This window comes from Hemiscyllium ocellatum, chromosome 7, assembly GCF_020745735.1.
Source record: "Hemiscyllium ocellatum isolate sHemOce1 chromosome 7, sHemOce1.pat.X.cur, whole genome shotgun sequence".
Taxonomy (NCBI): domain Eukaryota; kingdom Metazoa; phylum Chordata; class Chondrichthyes; order Orectolobiformes; family Hemiscylliidae; genus Hemiscyllium; species Hemiscyllium ocellatum.
The window spans coordinates 70,757,131-70,778,326 of NC_083407.1; the positions used below are offsets into that span (position 1 = coordinate 70,757,131).

General features: G+C 37.0%; 1 protein-coding gene across 1 annotated transcript in view; it reads right to left on the reverse strand.

The window, feature by feature from the left end:
• The window catches only part of LOC132817615 (titin-like), a 350,611-nt gene that overhangs the window by 300,068 nt on the left and 29,347 nt on the right, over window positions 1-21,196 (reverse strand). Inside the window, exons 22-38 of the mRNA XM_060828118.1 lie at window positions 19,582-19,750; window positions 17,792-19,485; window positions 17,418-17,699; window positions 15,293-15,559; window positions 14,853-15,125; window positions 14,470-14,733; window positions 14,113-14,373; window positions 12,206-12,466; window positions 10,241-10,504; window positions 9,436-9,696; window positions 9,037-9,297; window positions 8,614-8,874; window positions 8,372-8,513; window positions 8,094-8,262; window positions 7,719-7,950; window positions 4,242-4,526; window positions 3,679-3,804 (exon numbers count right to left, since the gene is read on the reverse strand). Coding sequence (XP_060684101.1) covers window positions 3,679-3,804; window positions 4,242-4,526; window positions 7,719-7,950; window positions 8,094-8,262; window positions 8,372-8,513; window positions 8,614-8,874; window positions 9,037-9,297; window positions 9,436-9,696; window positions 10,241-10,504; window positions 12,206-12,466; window positions 14,113-14,373; window positions 14,470-14,733; window positions 14,853-15,125; window positions 15,293-15,559; window positions 17,418-17,699; window positions 17,792-19,485; window positions 19,582-19,750 — 5,472 coding nt within the window. The remainder of the gene's footprint in view (window positions 1-3,678; window positions 3,805-4,241; window positions 4,527-7,718; window positions 7,951-8,093; window positions 8,263-8,371; window positions 8,514-8,613; window positions 8,875-9,036; window positions 9,298-9,435; window positions 9,697-10,240; window positions 10,505-12,205; window positions 12,467-14,112; window positions 14,374-14,469; window positions 14,734-14,852; window positions 15,126-15,292; window positions 15,560-17,417; window positions 17,700-17,791; window positions 19,486-19,581; window positions 19,751-21,196) is intronic.

Consider the following 21,196-nt stretch of genomic DNA (forward strand, 5'->3'; position numbering starts at 1 on the left):
AACTTTTTGACAGTACTAGAAGCTGATTCCATAAGCATGTCTAAAAGGATTTGAGAATTGGAAGATTGGAATTTACAGGGCTATTGGCAAATGTGCTACTGGACTAAGCATAACTGGTCTATAAATGAGGAAGCCCAGGCACAGCATCAGAAATAACCTCATTCGGTGCCATAATATATAAATGATTTGAGCACTCTGAAATAACAGACAATGTTGTGTTACCTTTTTGATTACTAAATACACTTTTGCATTTGTAATTTGTGTACATGGAAGCCTAAATTTCACCATTAAAATAGATTCTAATTTGTCTTTCTCATATCAAAATATCTCACACTGAATATCACAGCTTTGACCACTCACACAGTGCCTGCCCCTTTTTAATGTGCTCTACTCTACATAACTCAATGTGCCTCTCAACTTGCTGTTATGTGTAAACTCAAATATTTATAATTCTCATCTATGTCATTAATATACAGTGAAAAGGTGAGGAGCCAAGAAAAAATTTCTGGAATGTCATTGACACATCATAAATTTGAAAATGTTTCTTTATCCCTCTCTCTGACACTAATCACCCAACCAACTACCAAACTATATTATATATGCTAAATTCACAAAATAAAGCACAAACCTATTCATAAATGAGGCTCCAGTAATATCGCACATTCATTTCCAGAAATTACATCATAGATCCATTAGCATCTAAACATCTCAGATGCTTGATAGTCACTTGCTTTCACATGTTTATGTTCCAGTAACCTGCCAAAGGTTGCTGTCCGTATTCATAAGTTTGGCAAACTCCCCCTTTGTAAAACAGTAGGAGTTGCTTGTATTTGTGAACTGTGTTCCAGTGGAAAGAACTCAAGATTTTTAGCAGGGATAAGGAGAAAATTAGCATGAAAGCTCATTTTTAAGAAATGAGAGAAATGTTCAGACAAGACATAAGAAATGGGAGGAGTAGGCCTTTCAGCCCAGCTTAGGAAGGAGAAAAACAACCAGGGATCCGTTGGTTTCAATCGCTAGTGATGTCTGTTGACTATCACTATTACACTAAGCTCCTTGCTGCAGCCATGAATAAATTCTACAAATTTATACAAAACATTGATCATGTGGAAAAGGGTTTGGAGAAAGCTGTCAATGGATCTGTTGGTCAATTGGAACTCAATTTGGAGAAGAAGTCAAGGTAATTGAGGAAGACCAATTAAGTAAGGGAATACAATTCTGAAAAATGCAGAGAAACAGAATGACTTGGACAGTATGTAACACGTTCCTGAAAGAAATAGTACAGGTAAATAAGGTGATCAGGAAGGTATACTTCCCTTTATTGGCTGAGGTCAGAGTAAAGCCATAAGAGGTTTAACAGCTTTATAAAAAATTTGAATTAAGTTGCAGCTAAAGTATTGCTTACAATTCTGCTATGGGAGGAAGTGATTATACTACAAAGGCTAGAGAAGAGAGTTATCAGGAATTTGGCAGGAATTAAGAATTTTAGCCATGAGGAAAACTTGGATAAGTTAAGTTTGATTTCTTTCAGATCAGAGAATGCCAGATGGAAGTTGTTTTCTTTTTATTTATTCATTAAATGTGGGCATCACTGGCAGGGTCAACATGTTCTTATGAAAAGGACAGACTAGAACTCCAGAAGGACATACAGCACATAGACAAGTTGGTGGAGTAGATAGATAGGAGGCGGATGAGTTTCAATGCGAAGAAGTAATGCAGCAGGAGAGAGGCAATGCATTTTGGAAGGAAGAACATTGAAAGTATAAAATAGGCAGTAAAATTCTGAGGTACAGAAGCAGGAGCATCTGGATATCTATGTGCACAGATCATTGAAAATGCAGGACCGGTGGAGAGTGTTCTTGGCCTTATATGAATAGGGGTGTGGAGTACAAGAGCAAGGAAGTGAATTTGAACTTGTATAAAATATTTTTTTTAGACCTCAGCTAGAGTGCTGTGTAAAGTTCTGGTATCACATTATATGAAAGGTGTGAAAACATTGAAGACAGTGCAGAAGAAGTATATTTGTTTGATACCAGGGATGAGAAACTTCAGTTATAAAGATAGATTGAAGAAGTTGGGACTGTTCTCCTTAGAGACAAGAAGACTGAGAGACGCTCTGATAGAGACTTTCAAAACTATGTGTGAGTTGGATAGAGTAAATAGGGAGAAATTGCCACCACCTTGCAAAAAAAGCAAGCATAACAGGGCATAGATTTAAAGCGATGAGCAGAAGAAGCAAGGTTGAAGTGAGAATTTTCTCTTCATTCAGTCGTAGTTAGGGAGTGTGGTGGAGGCAAGTTTAATTGAAGTATTCAATAGGGCACTGGGTTAAAAACAATGTGAAAGGGTATGGGGAGAAAGCAGGAATGAGCATGATACAGCCAGAATGGGCTGAATGGTCTCCTTCAGTTCAATAACACTTCTATGATTCTGTTAAATAGATTCTTGTTTACCAAGGTAATGAAAGGTTATCAGGATATGTAAGAATATAGAATTTGAGGTTAAAATCAGATCAGTCGTGACCTTATTGAATAGTGGAGCAGGCTCAAAAGGGACAAGTGGTCTAATGCTGTTCCTTGTTCATATGTTCAAACAATGCTGCCAGATCTGCTGATTATCTCCAGAACGTGCTGTTTTTATTTCACATTTCCAGCATTTTGCTTTTAAGCCACCTTTCCATGTTCCTTGCACAACATTTACAAATCTCATGCATTTTATTTAAAAAGCTGCTTCTTTATTCGTATTACCAAAATGAGTATCTCACACTTGTCCACTTCATATTTATCCACCTTGTTACGTACTCAAGCTCTCTATACCTCTTCACATATTTTACATTCTCATAAAGCTTTTCATTGTTACCAAACCTGGATACATTATTCTTGATTTCTTTATCTAAATAATCAACATAGATAGCTAAGACTGCAGCAATGATCCTTGCAGCATTCTACTAGTCATAGACTGCCAATTTTAAAATTTGATCCCTCCTCTCTGTTTCTTGTTGATTAACCAAACATCCAGCCATGTTAATGTATTATCCCCAGCTCCATGAGTCCAATTGTAATTTAACTGAATTAAGTATTATTGAACCTCTATCAATTTTTCCAAACAGAATTCTCATTCACAATATCAGATTGATTCTGTTTGCTTGTACTCTTATTTTCTAAGTGCAATATTGAGATTTCCTGAGAAATAGATTCCAGTATTTGTCTGATGATTTACACCAGGTTAACCGTCCTGTAGATTCTTGTTCTCTCTTGCTTCTTTTTTGAATTGCAGTAACGTTAGCTAGCTTTCAATTCACTGTTTCAGAATCTAGGGGCTTGTTTTTAAGAGTCATAACCAACATTGTGATGTCTCTGTTGAGATCTCTTTTAGAATGCCAGGATATAGGCCATCAGGTCTTCAGGATTTGTTGGCAGTTAGTCCTTAACATTCCATAACACTTTTTCCTCCTTCTGAATCATTGGTCTTTTCATGTTCCCACTGTATAAATGTTAAGTGACACTCTCTATGGCACAATATCTGAGTTCATACATATAAAATGGCTGAATGGGAGAAGTGCAGGAACACTGTAGATAACATCAGGACCCTAACTTGCTAAACACCAGCTCCTTCTAGTGGAAAGAGAAAACTGAAGCAAAAACAAGGATGTCCCTGAAATATAAACATGGAACATACCTGTCCCAGTAACACGGCACTGAAATTGAGCAGATTTTCCCTCAGTAGTAGAAGTGTCCTGTATTGGACTTAAGATGGTAGGTGGATAAACAGGTGCTTCAACCTCAGGAGAGACAATTTCTGGAACTGTAAACCATAAATAAATTCACAACATGGATCTCACATCTCAGTTTATCAAAAGCATCATTTGAAACTTATATGAAGTAGAAGTAAATCTATTGATACACATTTACATTTAATAAAAAATGTTAATGGATGATTAAGACTTGTTGAAAAGCAAAATTATGAACTTCAAGTTGTTATTGACAGAAAGTTCCCAGCATTAAATATCTGCAGTCATACAAAAAGAGTGTTAAGAAAATAAGGAACATTTACAATAGGTGCAATTTTCTTCTCTGTTGCTTTCAAACAGGTTAATGATTCACCACTGGTCATATCACATCATAGCAATGAGCAACTTTAGCTCTCCCATTCCTATATATAACTAAAAATAGACAGTATTCACCATTAGGACATTACGTATATTAAAGTACATGCAAATAAATAAATTACTTCAAGTATACCTTCAACATTAAGCGAAGCACCACTAGTAGCTAAACCAACTTCATTTCTTGCTTCGCAAGTGTAGATGCCTTCATCTTCAGGGAATGCCTCAATCAGTAGCAAAGTGTACTGATTCTCATCATGAAGTAACTTGCGTTTGAATCCTGATGAGAGCTTTTGGCCATCCTTGAACCAAGATACTTCTAGTTTTGGTGTGCCAACTATTATCGCACAGAATCGAGCAGGTTCACCAGCTTTCACAACGCAAGGTTCCAACTCCAACTTAAAAGAAGGTGGTTCAAGAACTAAAATAACAACAGAGAAGAATGTAGAAACATTGGTTTTCTGATTTCCACATACTAATTACTTCTGCTGTCTACAATCCAGTTGCCATACATACTTTTTCTTCACATCACGAGAGAGTAGTCTAACCAACAGCATGAAATACAGATCATTCTGCTATAGCGCGTGTTTCATTAATGTGAATTCGCTGAAACACTGTTGATGAATTGTGGACATTGTTTCTGAAGCGCAGGCTTTTAAGATGTGTTTTGGTTGTAATGTGATTACATCCCCAACATGTTAAGCGTCATTTCTGAAGTGAGATGTTTCTATAATGCAGGGTTACACAAGAACACAACCATCGCGTTATAGAAGAACTACCTGTACATTAAAAATATCCGAGGAAAAGAAACAATTAGGGACTTTTTGAACAAAAGCTCAAAAATGTAACTTCCTTGGAAAGATTCCAATTGCCAAAGACTGAACATTATCACTGACTAGCTGGCAGAAAAGAATTAAGATCTTCTTAGATACAATTAGTCATTGGATACAGTAAACTGAAATTCAAATTTAACGGTGGAGTTTGAAACATGTTTGGTGTATAGATTGGAGGTAGGCAGACAAGCAATTTGATGCCACTGACCACTGCCATGAACCTAAATCTGTCTCATTACTGATCATGCTGCCATTGGGAACAAATCACTCCTGTGCTGCTCAATGGAGGCCAATTATTGTTAATCATAGGGCCTATAATGTGAGGACTCCAAAAAACTAGATCAACAACAGCTGCAGGCCATAGCCAATCTCCAGTTTCATGGTTCACTAGCTATAATCTCTGAAAATTTTAAAATAAACTTCCCTTTACATATCCTCACAGTCTTCATTTTCAGATCAACAACTCTCAACTCAGTTTGTGCAGCTACCAATCCCTGATGGTATCTTCACTCTCCTTCCTCCATTAGAAGGTGCTTGCTCTCTACAGCCAACCTAAGGCCAAAGGCCATAACATATTGGGGCAGATTTAGGCCATTCAACCCATCATGTCTGCTCCTCCATTCAATCATAGCTGAAGTGTATCTCAACTCTCTTTTCCTGCCTTCACCCCATAATCTTTGATCCCCTTACTAATCAAGAATCTATCTATCGTTATTTAAATACTCTCAATGTACACTCCACAGCCTTCAATGGCAATGTGTTTCACTGATTCTTCATCCTCTGGTTGAAGAAATAACTCCTCGTCCCAGTTTTAAAGGGTCATCTTTTCACTCTGAGGCTGTCCCCACAAGTTCTACACTCTCCTACTAGTGGAAACATCTTCTCCATGTCCACTCTATCCAGGCCTCTCAGCATTCTGTAAGGTTCAATGAGGACCCCCCTCATCCTTCTATACTCCATCGAGTCCAGACCAAGAATCCTCAACAGTTCCTCATACGACAAGCCTTTCACCTCTGGGTTCAATCTTGCAAACCTCCTCTGGACACCCTCCAAGGCCAGCACATCCTTCCTTAGATATGGGGCCCAAAACTGCTCACAATATTCAAAATGCAGTCTGACCAGAGCATTATATTGTCTCAGTAGTACAAAACTGCTCTTGTATTCTAACTCTCTTGAAATAAATGCTAACATTGCATTTGCCTTCCTAACTGCCAACTGAACCTGCATGTTAAACTTAAGAGGATTCTGAATTAGGACTTCTGAATCCTCTGTCCTTCAGATTTCTGAAGCCTTTCCCATTTAGAAAAAAGTCTATGTCTCTATTCTTCCTACCAAAATGCATAATCACATACTTTCCCAGAGTGTATTCCATCTACCATTTCTTTTGCCCACTCTCCAGTTCTGTTTAAATCCTTTTGCAGTCTCCTGCTACCTCAACACTACCTATTCCTCCCCTAATCTTTGTGTCATCTGTAAACCACAACAATGTCCTCAGTTCCTTCATCCAGATAGCTTATGTATAATGTCAAAAGTTGTGATCCCAACACTGATCCTACAGAACTAATCAGCCATTGGCTGCCAACTTGAAAAAGACTCCTTTACTTCCACTGTCTCCCTTCTGCCAGTCAGTCAATTCTCTATCTATGCCAGTACCTTGTCCCTATCACCATGGGCTCATATTTTGTTTTGACAACTTCCTGTGCAGCTTGTCACAGGCCTTCCTGAAATCCCAAAAATAGAATCATAGAATCCCTACAGTGTGAAAACAGGCCCTTTGGCCCAACAAGTCCTCACTGACCCTCCAAAGAGTAACTCACCTGGACCCATTCTGCTACCCTATTATCCTATATTTAACCCTGACCTAGCCCACACATTCCTGGACACTATGGGTAATTTAGCATGGCCAAATCACCTAACCTGTACATGTTTGGATTGTTGGAGGAAACCCAAAAACCCAGAGGAAACCCACGTAGACACTGGGAGAATGTGCAAACTGCACACAGATAGTCACCCAAGGCCTGATTCAAACCCGGGTCCCTGGCGCTATGAGGCAGCGGTGCTAACCACTGAACCAACATGCTACCATGTCCACTGGCTCTCCTCTAAATTGCTCATTACCTCCTCAAAGAATTCAAGCAGATTTGTCAGGCATGACCTCCCCTGACTCAGCCCTACTTCACCATGCACATCCAAGTACTCCCCAATATCACTCTTAATAAATTAGTTGCACCTCTAGTTTCTTGCAAAAATATCTTCCTACCTTTCCACCCTCAACCTCCTCATCTGTTGATTCTTCTCCTGATTTCATGGTGCTGTCAACCTCCGCTTCACATCAGCTCCCTTAACCTCACAATCTATTCCTAGCTTTATGCTCCCATTTGATTATGATCAACCATTTTCTTGTATCCCCACCACACACATTCGTCTATCAACTTCCATCCACGTATGCCCGGGTAAAGATGTCTGCCAAGCTACTTCTAATTACACTTGCACCACAGCTGGCTGATGTCTAAACTTGAACTCACTGTGCCATTTCTTTTAATAGCTGTAGTTTTAGCCCCAAGTTCTACAATATTCTTCCAACATCACTGCCTCACTATTTTTTTCTCCTTTTAGACATTCATTAACACCCAACTTCTAACAAAATTGTTGCTCAACTCTCCTGGTATCTCCTGCTTTGGGCCAGCATCCACGCTTGTCAGATTTCACCTTGAGAAGTGCTATTTATTTGTATCATAAAGGCATTTTGTGACAGCAAGTAATTGTTGCTTTGTATGTACCGTTAACAAGGAGATTCATAGAACTCCGATTCCTGCCAGCCACAAAGGTGTATTCGCCAGAATCAGAAACTCTGGTATCAGTGATGGTCATTCGATGTACGCGTCTTTGGATTATATATCTGTATCTTTGTTCAACTTCAAAGTTGATCTCAGTTCCATTCTTGAGCCATTGAGCTTCAACATCATCTTCATCAACTTCAAATTCAAATATGGCTTTCTTTTTCTCAACGACCTGATTACAGAAAATTAGGTTTTGTTAAGATAATGTAGGAAAGTATAAAACTCAGTGATTTTCTTCTGTTTTCAATTTCTACACTGTTCCTCATGATAACTGTAAAAACTGTTATTTTAAATAAAAAAGCAAATACATTATACCTGGATATCTGCATGAACAGGTTTTGAAATGACAATGTGTCTTGCTTCCACGTACAATTTAGCAGTGGAAATATTTCCACCTGCAATTGCTGAATACTGGCCAGCATCAGACATTTTTGTAACAGGAATGGTGAGGCGATGAATAAATTTCTCACTGTGCATCTTAATTCTGTTAAAAAATAAGCAAAGAAAATAATTAAAATCAAACATTAAGCTTTTTGTAACACAGTTAGTGAACAAAATTGATTTATCAAATATTGTGCACATCTAACACCTACCTTTCCGAAACCTGGAGTTCCACACCATCCTTCATCCACTGTAATTCAATATTTGGTTCTGAAACTTCACACTCAAAGGTGGCTTTCTCCTTCTCGGTGACTTTGATATCCTTGATGTGCTTCCGGAATTCAATGTGCCGAGCTATAGAAGGACATGCACTGATTATACACTGCATTGCATATATTAAACATCCAATTTTACAGTTAACTGTGCTATATAAACAAAACCACAAATAAATTACCTTCCACATATAAAGTTGCTGCAGACGATGCTGATCCAGCAACAAAACTGTACTCTGCTGCATCACCAAAGTGAATATTTCGGATTGAAAGTGTGTGTGTCAATTGCTTGGTTTTTACTTGTGTTCTCTCAGTTGATTTGATTTCTTTGCCATTCTTGAGCCATTTGTAAGTAATACCTTCATAATTCACTGTTACTTCAAAGGTAATTGTATCTTTCTCTTGTGCATTCATATCCTTTAGCATGGATGTTATTAAAATTGCTAACAAAGGAAAACAATAATTTAGTTGCGGAAGAATATGATTGTCAATATACACATTCCAATTAATATTAACGATTAGGTGCTTAGTTTGTCATCTGTAATTATGCAAGGTTAACTTAAACTTATGGATATATGGTACAGAAATGGATGAAGAAATCTTACGGTTTACTGTCAGAGTAGCCGACACTTTATTATTTCCACAGATAAAGGTGTATTCTGCAGAGTCCTCATGGCTTGTGTTCATTATAGTCAGCTGGTGGAGTTTGCCTTGCACAACTACTTTGAACTTATCGCTCATTTCTATTTCCACACCATTCTTTAACCAGGTCGATGGTACATTGAAATGAGACACTTCGCACTGAAACATTGCATTTTTTGTCTCAGGAACTTCAATATTCTTCATAGTCTTGGTGATGTGCACAGCTTAAAAAATACATTTTGAAATATTAGAATGCTGAAAATAGATACTATCTTTTGGGATGATGTATTATTTCAATTTTACATTAAAGTGCTGTGTTGTAATATATTATCACCAGAGGAATATATAATAAATGCACTCACATTCAACATAAAGTTTTGCTTTGCATTCAAGTTGTCCAATAATGGCTGAATACTCCCCAGTTTGCGCTGGGGTGACATTCTCCAATACTAGTTTGTGAACTTTCCTCTGTGAAATAACTTTGCACTTGTCACTCGTCTTAAGCTCCACATTGTTGAACATCCATTTTACTGGCACATTATCATGTGATACACTTAGTTCAAAAGTAGCAGTGGCATTTTCCATAGCTGTGATGTCCTTGGGTTTCTTAATTACTTTGATAACTAATGATATAAAATAAAATATTGTGTAAGTTCAGAAAATTCAAATAAACATTTTCATGACCCCACAATAATTACTAAAAGCTGAAGAAGGTATATTTTTATTATAATAATTTAAGCTACAAAATGTAATTAGAAATGTGCAACTTAATTTACAATTAGCAAATATGAAAATAATTCATGGAAAATCAATATTGTGTTGTTAACACATCACTTGTTATCCACTAATTTATACAGTTATTCACATTATGTTGCATGTGTTAAGCTAATGCTCAAACTACATTGAGTTTTGTCATTGGGTTGAGCTGGACGCCAAAAGTGCACATTTTTAGGTGAATGAGCCAAGATATTGAAACTTGCTTGGCAATTCTGCAAGTCTGCATAGTGTTCCGATAAAAATATTTAATATGTATACTACAAGATTGTTTAGTACTTATTAGCAAGGTTAAAATAGTTTCAAAATCTTTAAAGAAATTACTATCTACAGTAATGTGCTTTTAATAATTTGTATTATTAAGTGATATGAGATATAAATTCCAGCTCTTACCTTCCACATGAAGTCTAGCATTAGCTGACAATCTGCCAAGTTTGAAGCTGTACACAGATTCATCTGAAAGTACACAATTCTTAATTCTTAGAGTATGTGTGACACCATCTACAGTAATCTCAAACTTGTCACTAGGTTTGATTTCTTCTCCATTTTTAATCCACTGGCCTCCAGTCACATCAGGATGTGTAAGGTCCAAGGTAAAGACTGCATCATGTGTTTCTGTGACAGTCTGATTCTTCAATGTCTTCTTTATCTTGACAGCTGAGTTCAGAGAACAATTTTATTGGAGTTATTTATTTATAATGCAATCTCATTTATCCATTGACTTACTGTTCACCTTATTAATTACCTGAAGGAAGGGGAAAGTATGATTTCTCAGTTGTATTGCAGTCTTTTATAAGATTGAGTGAGACTGTGCAGTCTAATGCATCCCACAATCTGCCTGATTGCTTCTTTGTGCTGAGTCACAGGCTTCTAATCAAGTACTTTAATATTGTAAGGGTGATGATTTGATCTGGTACCCAAAAATGCATGGACAGTTCAATGACGTGTTCTTAGATATGAGCATGCAAGGAGAAGTTCTAGCCATGAGAATGGTCATAGGCCCTATGACCTGAAATTATTGTTTTTACTGTTTATTTCTTCTATATTTGGCCTACTCTGCAATTTCATATCTTTATTGTAATAGAATATCCTTATTCTTTTGATTACAAGTTTCAGTGCAAAACTATATAATTTAGTACATTTTACAATGGGAGAAAGTTAATACTGAGCAGAACTATGTTCAACCTATTGTTGGTTTGGCCCTCCAACACAACTCAGGTTTCTCATGTGGCCCCTTGGAAGAATTAATTGCCCACCCCTGTCGTCGGGGTTCTACCAGGAAAATGTTTTTACAATCAATTTACACTCTTATAAAAAGTTCACTTGACTAACTGCCTTGACTTTGAATAGACCTTTCCACCTTATTCCCCAATCACAATTTTCCTTACTCATATTGTTAAATAATTCTGCATCTCATCCTCCTCCCTAATCTTGTATCCTCTTAATTGTATTGGACCATTCATTAGTCTCCCGTAACAATTGTCAGAAATTGTAAAGCTCCCTTGGAACATGACAGCTCTTCCACCTTACACCTTAGCTGATGTCAAATTTATAACTTTCACCTTGGTGTAGAGTAATAGGACTAATTAGTTATGTTGATGCCATAATTTATAAAACACAGTATTCTTCCAATGAAATTGTTAAATGAATTTGATTTTAATAGTCAGAGATATGCAGTCAACTCTAGAGAGATGTATCTTATATAACCCAATGGAAAGTATTAAACTTCTGTCTATGCTTCCAATAATCTTCATTAAAAAAGCAACAGCATTTTAACTTTCTAGAATGTATTTATACCAGTTCTTTGGGGAGCAGTAAAACAATCAGCTTTCCCATATGTGGATGATTCTATAACACAGAAGCAAAACTCCTTCAAATGGAAGTACTAAACAGCTGTTCTACTTTTTCACAGGTATACTGTTATTGTACTATTTTGTCAGTAATTTTCCTTAAAAGTCAAACTTTGCCAATTAAAATTATGAACTGAGAATAAAGGACAGTTAATTTGTTTACTTATATGTTTCTAACAGTTTCAAATTATTAAATTTTCCTTAATCATTGAACTAGCTGGCAATTCAACAGTTCATTTTTGTAATGCATAAATGTTAAGATTCTCTTAATATTGCATATTAAATTCCAATATCACTCTTCTATCAAATCAGAAGTTCACTTTCATGTGCTTATAATATTGGAAAAGGTATTTATCTATTATTAATGGTTAAATAATATCAATTACACTCTACAATTTCTACTTATACGACATTATTATTTTTCTGTGAAACTATATTTGTTGCAATCTAATTCTTCAGCTTTGTGTCTAAACATAAATATATTTCATTTTTTGACTGTGATACCGACCTTCAACCTTCAGCTTAGCTGATGTCTTGGAGTTTGCAACTTGGTATGAGTATTCAGCTGCATCTTCTGATTTAGTGATATCAATTATGAGACGCCGGGTAACTCCATCTACTTCACTTCGGACAATATTACTGAAGGTTATTGGCTTGCCATCCTTTGACCATATTCCCTCAGAGTCTGCATTAGCCACCAGACATTCAAAGACGGTTGGTTGTGATTCTGGAACTGTCTGATCCTTGAGAGGTTTGCTGATAGCACCACCTGAGGATTTATAAAAATACTGGAATAAACCAAAGCAAAAAAAGACCAACACAAACTACATATGTCTTCATGCACACCGATGCTATGGCATCTAGTTGGAGTAACTTTAACAGTGTCTCTAAGCCTGATTAAATCTCTAATTTAGTTAGATGAAGATCTTAAAATGTAACTAAATTGCTCAATGAAAATGAACATATGTAAAAGTTTCTGTATTATTATTTAATAGTTTTAGTCTTTTGCTTAAGCTACAAACCCGGTCTCTTGAATTGATCATTCACAGAGTCTGGCACTGGTTATTAAAAAAAGTCTGGCTAGGACTAATTGAAGTCAGTTTTGAGGGTCTTTGAAGGTTTTAATTTTATTGTGCTGTGAATATAGAAGTAGGAATTTGATTCAGCTGTTTGTCTCCATGTTGTAACAAAACAATATCAGAGAATGGCAGCTGTTTAATGTTCAATTGTAGGAGATCATATGTTGGTTCACCCTTGCACAATGGTGAGATCAAGAAACCAATGGCTAACAGATACATTGAGAAATAAAAGTGTTTTTAAATTTTCAAATCAAAATCAATATAATTGAAATCATAATCAATTGATGAGATGTATGGTTGCAAGAAGGAAGACTGATAAGCTGTCAGCATGGGCATGGAAATTACAATATCCTGTCTTAGAAGACGCTGAGGTTTCTGAAGTAAATATCAACAACAATTAAGTTTGAGTTAGGAAAATAATTGTAAAAGGTGTCATCTTTAATTTTCTATGCTTGAAGCTTCTTTTTAAGTGCTGGATATATGACAGCGTAAGAAAGAAAAATAACAAATGAATGTTTTTTTTTAATTTGAGCGATCCAGTTAATTCTCACAATCACAGAATTATGATTTATTTTGTTTAACAAGACACTTGCCAGACCTCAGCTGGAGTATTGTGTCCAGTTGTGATTATCATGTTATGATGTGAATGCATTGCAAAGATTACAGAAGTAATTTATTAGAATGGTTCCAGAAGTGAGAAACTTCAATTATGAGGGATAGACTGAAGAAGTTGGACTGTAATCCTTGGAGAGTAGAAGATGCAGAGGAGATTTGATGGACTGTTTCAAATCATAAGAGTACTAGTTACGTAGGAAGAGGCTGCTCCCACTCATAAAAGATAAAAGCACAAGAAGGTACAGGTTTAAAATGATGTACAAAAAAAAGGCAAAGATGATGTGAGAAAAAAAAACTCTTCCATAAAGTGATTGGTTAGAGTATGAAATGGACTGCCTGGAAATGTGATGGAGGCAGGTTAAATGAGGCATTCAAGTGGTCATTGAATGCTTATTTAGATGGAGATGGTGTGCAGAGATACAGGGAAAAGAGGCAACAGACCCAGTGAGGCACAATGGACCAAATGGCCTCCTTCTGCACCATAATACCTCTATGATTTCAACCATTTCAAACTTGTGCATAAAATAGCATTGACATGTGTTTACATCATTTTACAGTAAAAGTTTTAAAACATGCGTTACAGATAATTTACACTATTCACTTAGATATAAGCTTGCTATCTATTTTTATAAACAGCTACATTGATTTTTACTGCAAACAAATATTGGACAAGACTCTATTTAAGTTTGTTTATTCAGAGCAGCATTTAATTTCTTCATACCTGAAACTGTCAGATTTGCCTTTGATGTCTTTTCACCAGCGGTAAATGTATACTCTCCTTCTTCATCTTTCATTATGTTCAGTACAGTCAATCTGTAAATTTTGCCCTTGGTCTCTATCTTGTATTTGGGGCCTGCTTTGAGCTCTTGCTTCCCAAATACCCAGCCTACATCAATTCCACTATGAGACAACTCTGCTTCAAAAGTAATACTCTGTGTCTCTGTGCATGTCACATCTTTAAGTCCTCTAATAATTTGAATTCCTGTAAGGCAAGGCATAAACCCAAGCTTCAGAAAACAAAACATCCAATAAACAAAATACAATTTCTTAAATCAGTTCATAGTATTTGGTCACGTACGTTCAATCGATAGATTGCAGCTTGTTTCAGTTTTACCAATGACAAGTTTATAGCAACCTTCATCTGAGGCAAATGTCTTGCTGATTACCAAACGCTGTTTAGCTCCCTTTGCAACAGCCTGTATCCTGTCACCAAGTTGAACTGGTTGATCATTTAAGTACCATTTCACAGAAGTGATATGTGCAACTGAGACTTTGCACTCTAAAACTGCCTTTGTTCCCTCAATAACTGTAACGTCTTTAAGAGGGATCACAATATCAATAGCTGGAAAATAAAAAAAACATGGTTGTCAGTTGGAAGTCTCTGAATAGGTTAGATGATGCCTATAACAGCACGAAACTCTATAAAATTGAAATGTTAGAAATTAAAATATTTACACCTACATTGTACAATTAAACGTCCAGAAGTTACGAGATCGAAATCAATGGCACGGAATGAATATCTGCCAGCATCTTTTTTAGTTGCATCTTCAATCAGCAACATATGTGATGTTTTGTCTATAACAATGTGAACACGTTCATTCGCCTCGATTTCTTGACCATCCTTCATCCAGACACCTTCAACATTTTCCTGAGAAAATTTTACTTCAAGCTGGGCAATATCTCCTTCACAAACGGTCTGGTCTTCAAGATCCTGAAGGATTGTCACAGCACGTGCTACAAAAAAGCAAGGATAACCATGGTCAATAAACCCCTTAGAACATCTTTAAATCTGTTAAATGCAGACACTGATTGCATTGACTCAAATGCTTTGTTAAAAGTATTAATTAGAAAACAGAAGGCGAGTTAATCAATGTTGTTTTTCATTAAAAAAATTAACTTACGTTTCATCTTCAGATTACAACTTGTCTTTTTCCCTTCAATAACAAAACTGTATCTGCCCTGATCTTCCCTGATAACATCCTTGACTGTTAGAGTGTGCCGGCCACGACGAGAAGAAATATAGTATTTGCCACTGGGTTGGATCTCTACATCTCCTTTGTACCAGTTTCCCTCAGCATCTTCACTCGAAACAAAACATTCTAATTCACCTGAGAATAATTCTGGTACTTCTATATCCGTAAGCTCTTTGATGAATTCAATAAGAGTACCTATACAGACATTGGAAAAAAGTTACAATTTAAATGACCACATCTTGACTATTTCATATCTTGATTTACATAATCCAATTAAGAAGTAAATTCATCAATCCTGTGCCTCAAATGAAAGCATGCTTGAAGAAACAAGGGCTAGAGATAGAGCTACACCCTCATGGTATAAATTATTCAACCCATTTGCATTTCAAATAGATTCTCTGCATGAATGCTGCATCAGTCTGCTTATCTATAAGTCAACGATATTATGCACTTAAATAGTATCATTAAAGTAGCTAAATGTCATAGGGTACTTTATAGGGGGATTAGCAGGAAAAAAATGCGACACAAATCACATAAGACAATACTTGGAGAGATGAACAACACTTTAAGGAGCATTTTAAAGGTGATTACAAAGTTAGGCTAATTTAGGGGGAAAATGTTAAGATTTAGATTCTGGCAGCTGAAAACAGGGATACCAATGGAGGAATAAAGGAAATCAGAGTTGCACAAGTCGCTAGACTTGGAGTAATATCGAGCCCTTGGAGGGTTTAGAGATGGAGGATGTTAGAGAGATTGAAAGGTTGAGGACATGAAAAGATTTGAGAACCACTATGAAATGTTAAAATCAGAAGTGTTGCTTGACAAGAATAACAGGAGAATTAAACTTTCTGCAAGGATACGGGCAACAGAGTTTTGAATATGCTAAATTTTACACTGATTGGATGTAAGTGACTCCATGGGGAGTATTTATCTGAGTCTTAATATGTGCTTTAGCAGGATGTGGATGGAGATGAGAATGAAGAAGAGTGCAATTTATAAAACTGGAAGCAGGTGGCCTTGATGATGGAAAATGATGTGGAATCAGAACTAGGGTCATGGTTAAGTAGAATGTTGAAATGATGATTGTCTGATTCAGGCTCAGACAACGATCTGGGAGGGATGGAATTGGATGCTGGGGAATGAAGATTTTGGAATTGGAGAAAATTTCTGCTGTGCTAAGACTGGTCATGGGGCAATCAGTGTGACCAATCACATGCAACAGAGTGGCAAAGAGACTTAGTGTTTAGGAGTAACTGGGTATCATCATTCTGAACATGAAACTTGGCATTGCATTTCATTCTTTTTCAACACTCATGTAGGAAAGGTTGAACAGGTTGAGCTGAGATTCATTGATTTAATAGAATGAGAGGTGATATTACTGAAACGCATAAGAATCTGAGGGATCTTGACAAGGTAGATGCTGTTTCTTCTGATAAGGAAATTTAGAACAAGGGCAGAGTTTATAAATATGGCACCTCTCATTTAAAACAGATAAGGAAGAATTTATTTTCTAAGAGTTACTCGTTTTCAAAGCTGTGGAGGTGGGGTCATCAAGCCTATTTAAGATTGCATTAGACAGAGTTTTGACCAATAAAGGAGTTAAGAGACACGGGGATAGACAGGAGAATGGAGTTAAGGCCACAATTAGGTTTATTGAATGGGGATAAATGAAATCTCAAAGGGTTGAATGACCTCCTCCTGCTTCATTTTCTTATAATCTATGAATATCAATGCTTTCATGTGTAGCAGGCAAAAGAAAAATGTTCTTGTTATTGTCGGATAATCTTTTACTATGTGATAAATTATTTTGAAAGTAGATCTAAAAATATAATGTTAATATCGTTAATGTGCATTACGTATCGAATATCCATTATTTCTTGCTTGGTAACATAATCGATAGATGTTATGGAGAGAGGAGCAGCAAAATTCATCATAACTTGGCAGGAACAATCTTTGTACAAAATCAGGATCTCTAATTTCAATTACAGTTTGCATCTGTCTATTGTGATACAGTCATTTCGTTATTGCTTTGCTGCTCAAGAACTTTTCTTACCTTCAACAATAAGCTTAGCTGTTGATCTTATAGAAGGATCGTCAACAAGAGCACAAGTGTATTCTGCAGCATCATCCATACTAATTGTCAATACAGACATAAAGTGAACTTTTCGGTCAGAATGCATTCGGTATTTGTCACCAGAGAAAATCTGCACATCGTTCTTAAACCATTCTACTTTTATAAATGGTTCTGACAGTTCACATTCAAAAGTTGCCATGGTGTCTTTCTCTTTTGCCCTGACATCATGCAATTCCTCAGAAAACGTAATCACTTGCTTGGCTGAAAATAAAAAAAAACACAAAACTGTAAGTACCAGATGAAAAGTTATTTTAAAAACATGCCCCAACCAATTAGTGAACAAAGTTAAATACCTTGTACAAGCAGGAAAGCATGGCTTGAGATTTCGCCAACCACATTGATAGCTTTCACCATTATGCTGGCAGAATCTTCAGGTACAACATCTCGAATTACAAGTTCGCAAACATTGTCTTCAGGCCAATACCAGTAAATTCGGTCAGATTTTTCAAGTTTCACCCCATTCTTAAACCATTGGCATTCAGGGTCTGGTTTGCCTACCACTCTAACACGGAAATGACTCTCATCTCCACGAGCCACTGTCTGACTCTGAATACGTTCCAAAATTTTGGGGGCTTCCATACTTGGCGATAACTGAATCTTGTCTGGTTTAAAAGTTGGAATGGTGACAGTGCCTTGAGGAGGAAGTGGTTTCTTCTCCTCCTCAGGTACTTCTTTGGTCCAATGGAGAAGTTCTTCCTTTCTTTTTCTCAGCATTTCTTCATAAGCTTCATCCTTTCTACGTGATTTGAGTTCGACTGCTGTAATAGCTTCATAATAACCTTCCTCTTGTCTACGTTTAAACTTGCTACGCAGTTCTTCAGTCTCCTCTGTTTGTTTCTCATGAACAATTCTTTCAGCTTTTTTAAGTTTCACCACTTCTTTGGTTGCAGCATCTGCTGGTTTTTCTACCTTAACGACTTCAAAAAATGGCTTGGCTGGTTCTGATGGGCCAATGTCAACTTTCTGTTCGGGGGCTCGTCGCAAAATCGACCTAAAATCTTCTCGTTCAGTTATTTCTAGTTTCACTGTATGTTCCACAACCCCTTCAGGATTTTCTGCTGTAACTTTGACATTACCTGAATCATATGATTTGCAGTCAACAATTTCTAGGTAATAAATACCATCATACCTCAGCCTAAAGCGCTTGCTCTTACGAATAAGTTGTCCATTAAGATACCAGTTGACTTTTGGTTGAGGGTAGCCTATGACACGACACCGGTAGCGTGCTATTTCACCTTCCATCACTCTTGCTGGTTCTGGGAACAAAACTATTTCAGGCTTTGTCTTCTCTTTTATCAGTTCTTCCGAAACACCTGTCAGTGCACCTTCATGGGCTAGTTTTTCAAGTTCTTCAATTCGCTGCATCCCTCTTCGGCCTTCAGGCAATTGAGATTCTTCAACAAGACTCTTTTCATCTTTTACGATGAGAGTTGCTGATGTCTGATCAGTACCATACTTGTTTGTAGCTCTACAGGTGATGATGCCACTATCCCGGGGATATGCTACTTCAAAGTCCAGACTGCAATATCCAAATTCATTGATCATGCGTAGTCTGTTTGCTGCAGCAAGAGGCTTACTATCAAGTAACCACTCAACAACCATTGTTGGATCACCAATTGGTGTGAGTCTGCATTCAAAATGTGCTGGCCCAAAACATTTAAGCCTCACAGAACTGGTTTTCTTCTTGAAATGTGGTTTCTGTTGTTTTTCTTTATCATACAAATCACCTTCCTCCCACTGTTCCTGGCCATAACGTAAATGGAGCGGTTCTAGCTCTGGAGCTGATATCTCCTTCGCTTTATATGTTCCCTTTGGAATGATTAGCTTTCTTTCTGGTTCAGGTTCAGCAAATTCAAGTTCAACATTTACTTTACATCTTGTTGTGTCACGACCTGCTTTATTGATGGCAGTTGCAGTATACCAGGCAGCATCATAAATTGCCGCAGAAGCAATTTTAAGTGCTCCTTCCCCTTTAATACCCTCAATCCTAAAATACAAATAAGTAGAAATTATGATATAGCAAATAATATAAATGCATACATGCACATTGCAATTAATATTCATTAAGTTGTAATGCACTTACTTGATATGAGGATACTTGTGCTGGACAATTATATCACTATTTTTCAGCCATACAATATCAGGATTTGGGTTTCCAACAGCTTTCACTGCCATTGCAACAGGAGCACCCTCTTTAACACTGAGGTTTTTCAATTTCTCCACAAACTGTGGTCTCAACAAATGTTCTTTAGCTGTAAAGAAAATAATTAATTTTAAAACTGCTGCTCAAAAATATGAATATGCAACTACATACATAAACTCAAACTGTACTTAAAAATTGCATTTTGCCAATTTAATTGGTCAATAGGAGCACGATATTGATGTTCAATTTTCTGTTGGGTGAGGGCTACTGTATCACATTTTCGGTCCCCAACGTTACCATGCATAGCAAAAGCACAGACTGCAGCCAAAATGTTTGCTCAAAAAAGGAGAAACTCTTGTTGTCTCACTCTTGCATCTTGGGAGTTATCAATTTTAAGTTATCAATGTCAAAACCTTGAAACCCCAGATCACTGTGCATCGTCTCCGCCTCAAAATGCAATGTAAAGACAGACAAATTTTATAAAAAGTTACAATTTCTCGATAAAATGTACAAAATAAGTTTTATAATATAATGTCAAATCTGCTATCTTGGCTTGTGACATACACTGGCTCTTGCTATATATAAGTATGGAAGTCTGAAGCTTATTGTATAATCCACTTGGAGCAAAGACAAGGAGTTGGATCACAAATCAGCTATGATCCTATTGAAAGGTGCATCAGACATAACAGAACCTCGCTATCTTTCAAGCTCCATCTGAATAAAGGTCTGAGCAAAAAGGCATTAACTTGACATTCCCATCCCACCACTAATTCAGGCCTTGAATAGTCAGTCAATTAATGACCACTTATGGCCTATTCCCACCTTAGCTGCAAATAGTTTGGGTGGTTCCCCTGAGCTGCACTAACCTGAAGAATTGAGAGACTCAATACAGGGCAGGAGGATATTGAAAGTTACTGCTTGACCTTTCCTTCTGAAGCCAAGGATCCTGCTCCCCATGACTCGCAATTCCTGATATCTAACAACCATCCCAAACAATAGTCATTTGATTCGTGGTCAGTCCTCCACCTGGGAGGATGGGGTAGGGGAGTTTGTACAGGCAGCTGTCAAAGCCATATCATTGGCACTGCGGAGTATGAGAACTGCTGGCCTGTATTCAGTAAACAGCGTTTGAAAGCCAGGACATCCTTGATCAGGCTCCCATTACCATGAGAAAAGACCTTCAGTTGGGCTTTCACATCTTAACATGGCACAGGATTCTCTCTGCTAATGTCTCTGACTTTTGGGTTAAGTCTGAAAACAAAACGATTATACCTGTAGTTTCTATGATTCTCTATATGGCCAGCTAGCTCAAATGCACATTGAGTTTTCAGGCACAGTGACACAACAGTCAGCAAGGCCATTTTAGTAAAATGTAGCTAACTTTGCAGTCATCCAGCTGTTGATTCACTTGCTCAGCACTTCATTCATGCATTACATGCTGCAAGGGAATTATATGACACTGGAAGGGAAGATCTGACAAAAGCAAACATTTTTTCAAGTTTGGGTAATCTGATACACCAGCAGAAAGACCCTCAATATGTCTTGCTCAGTATGT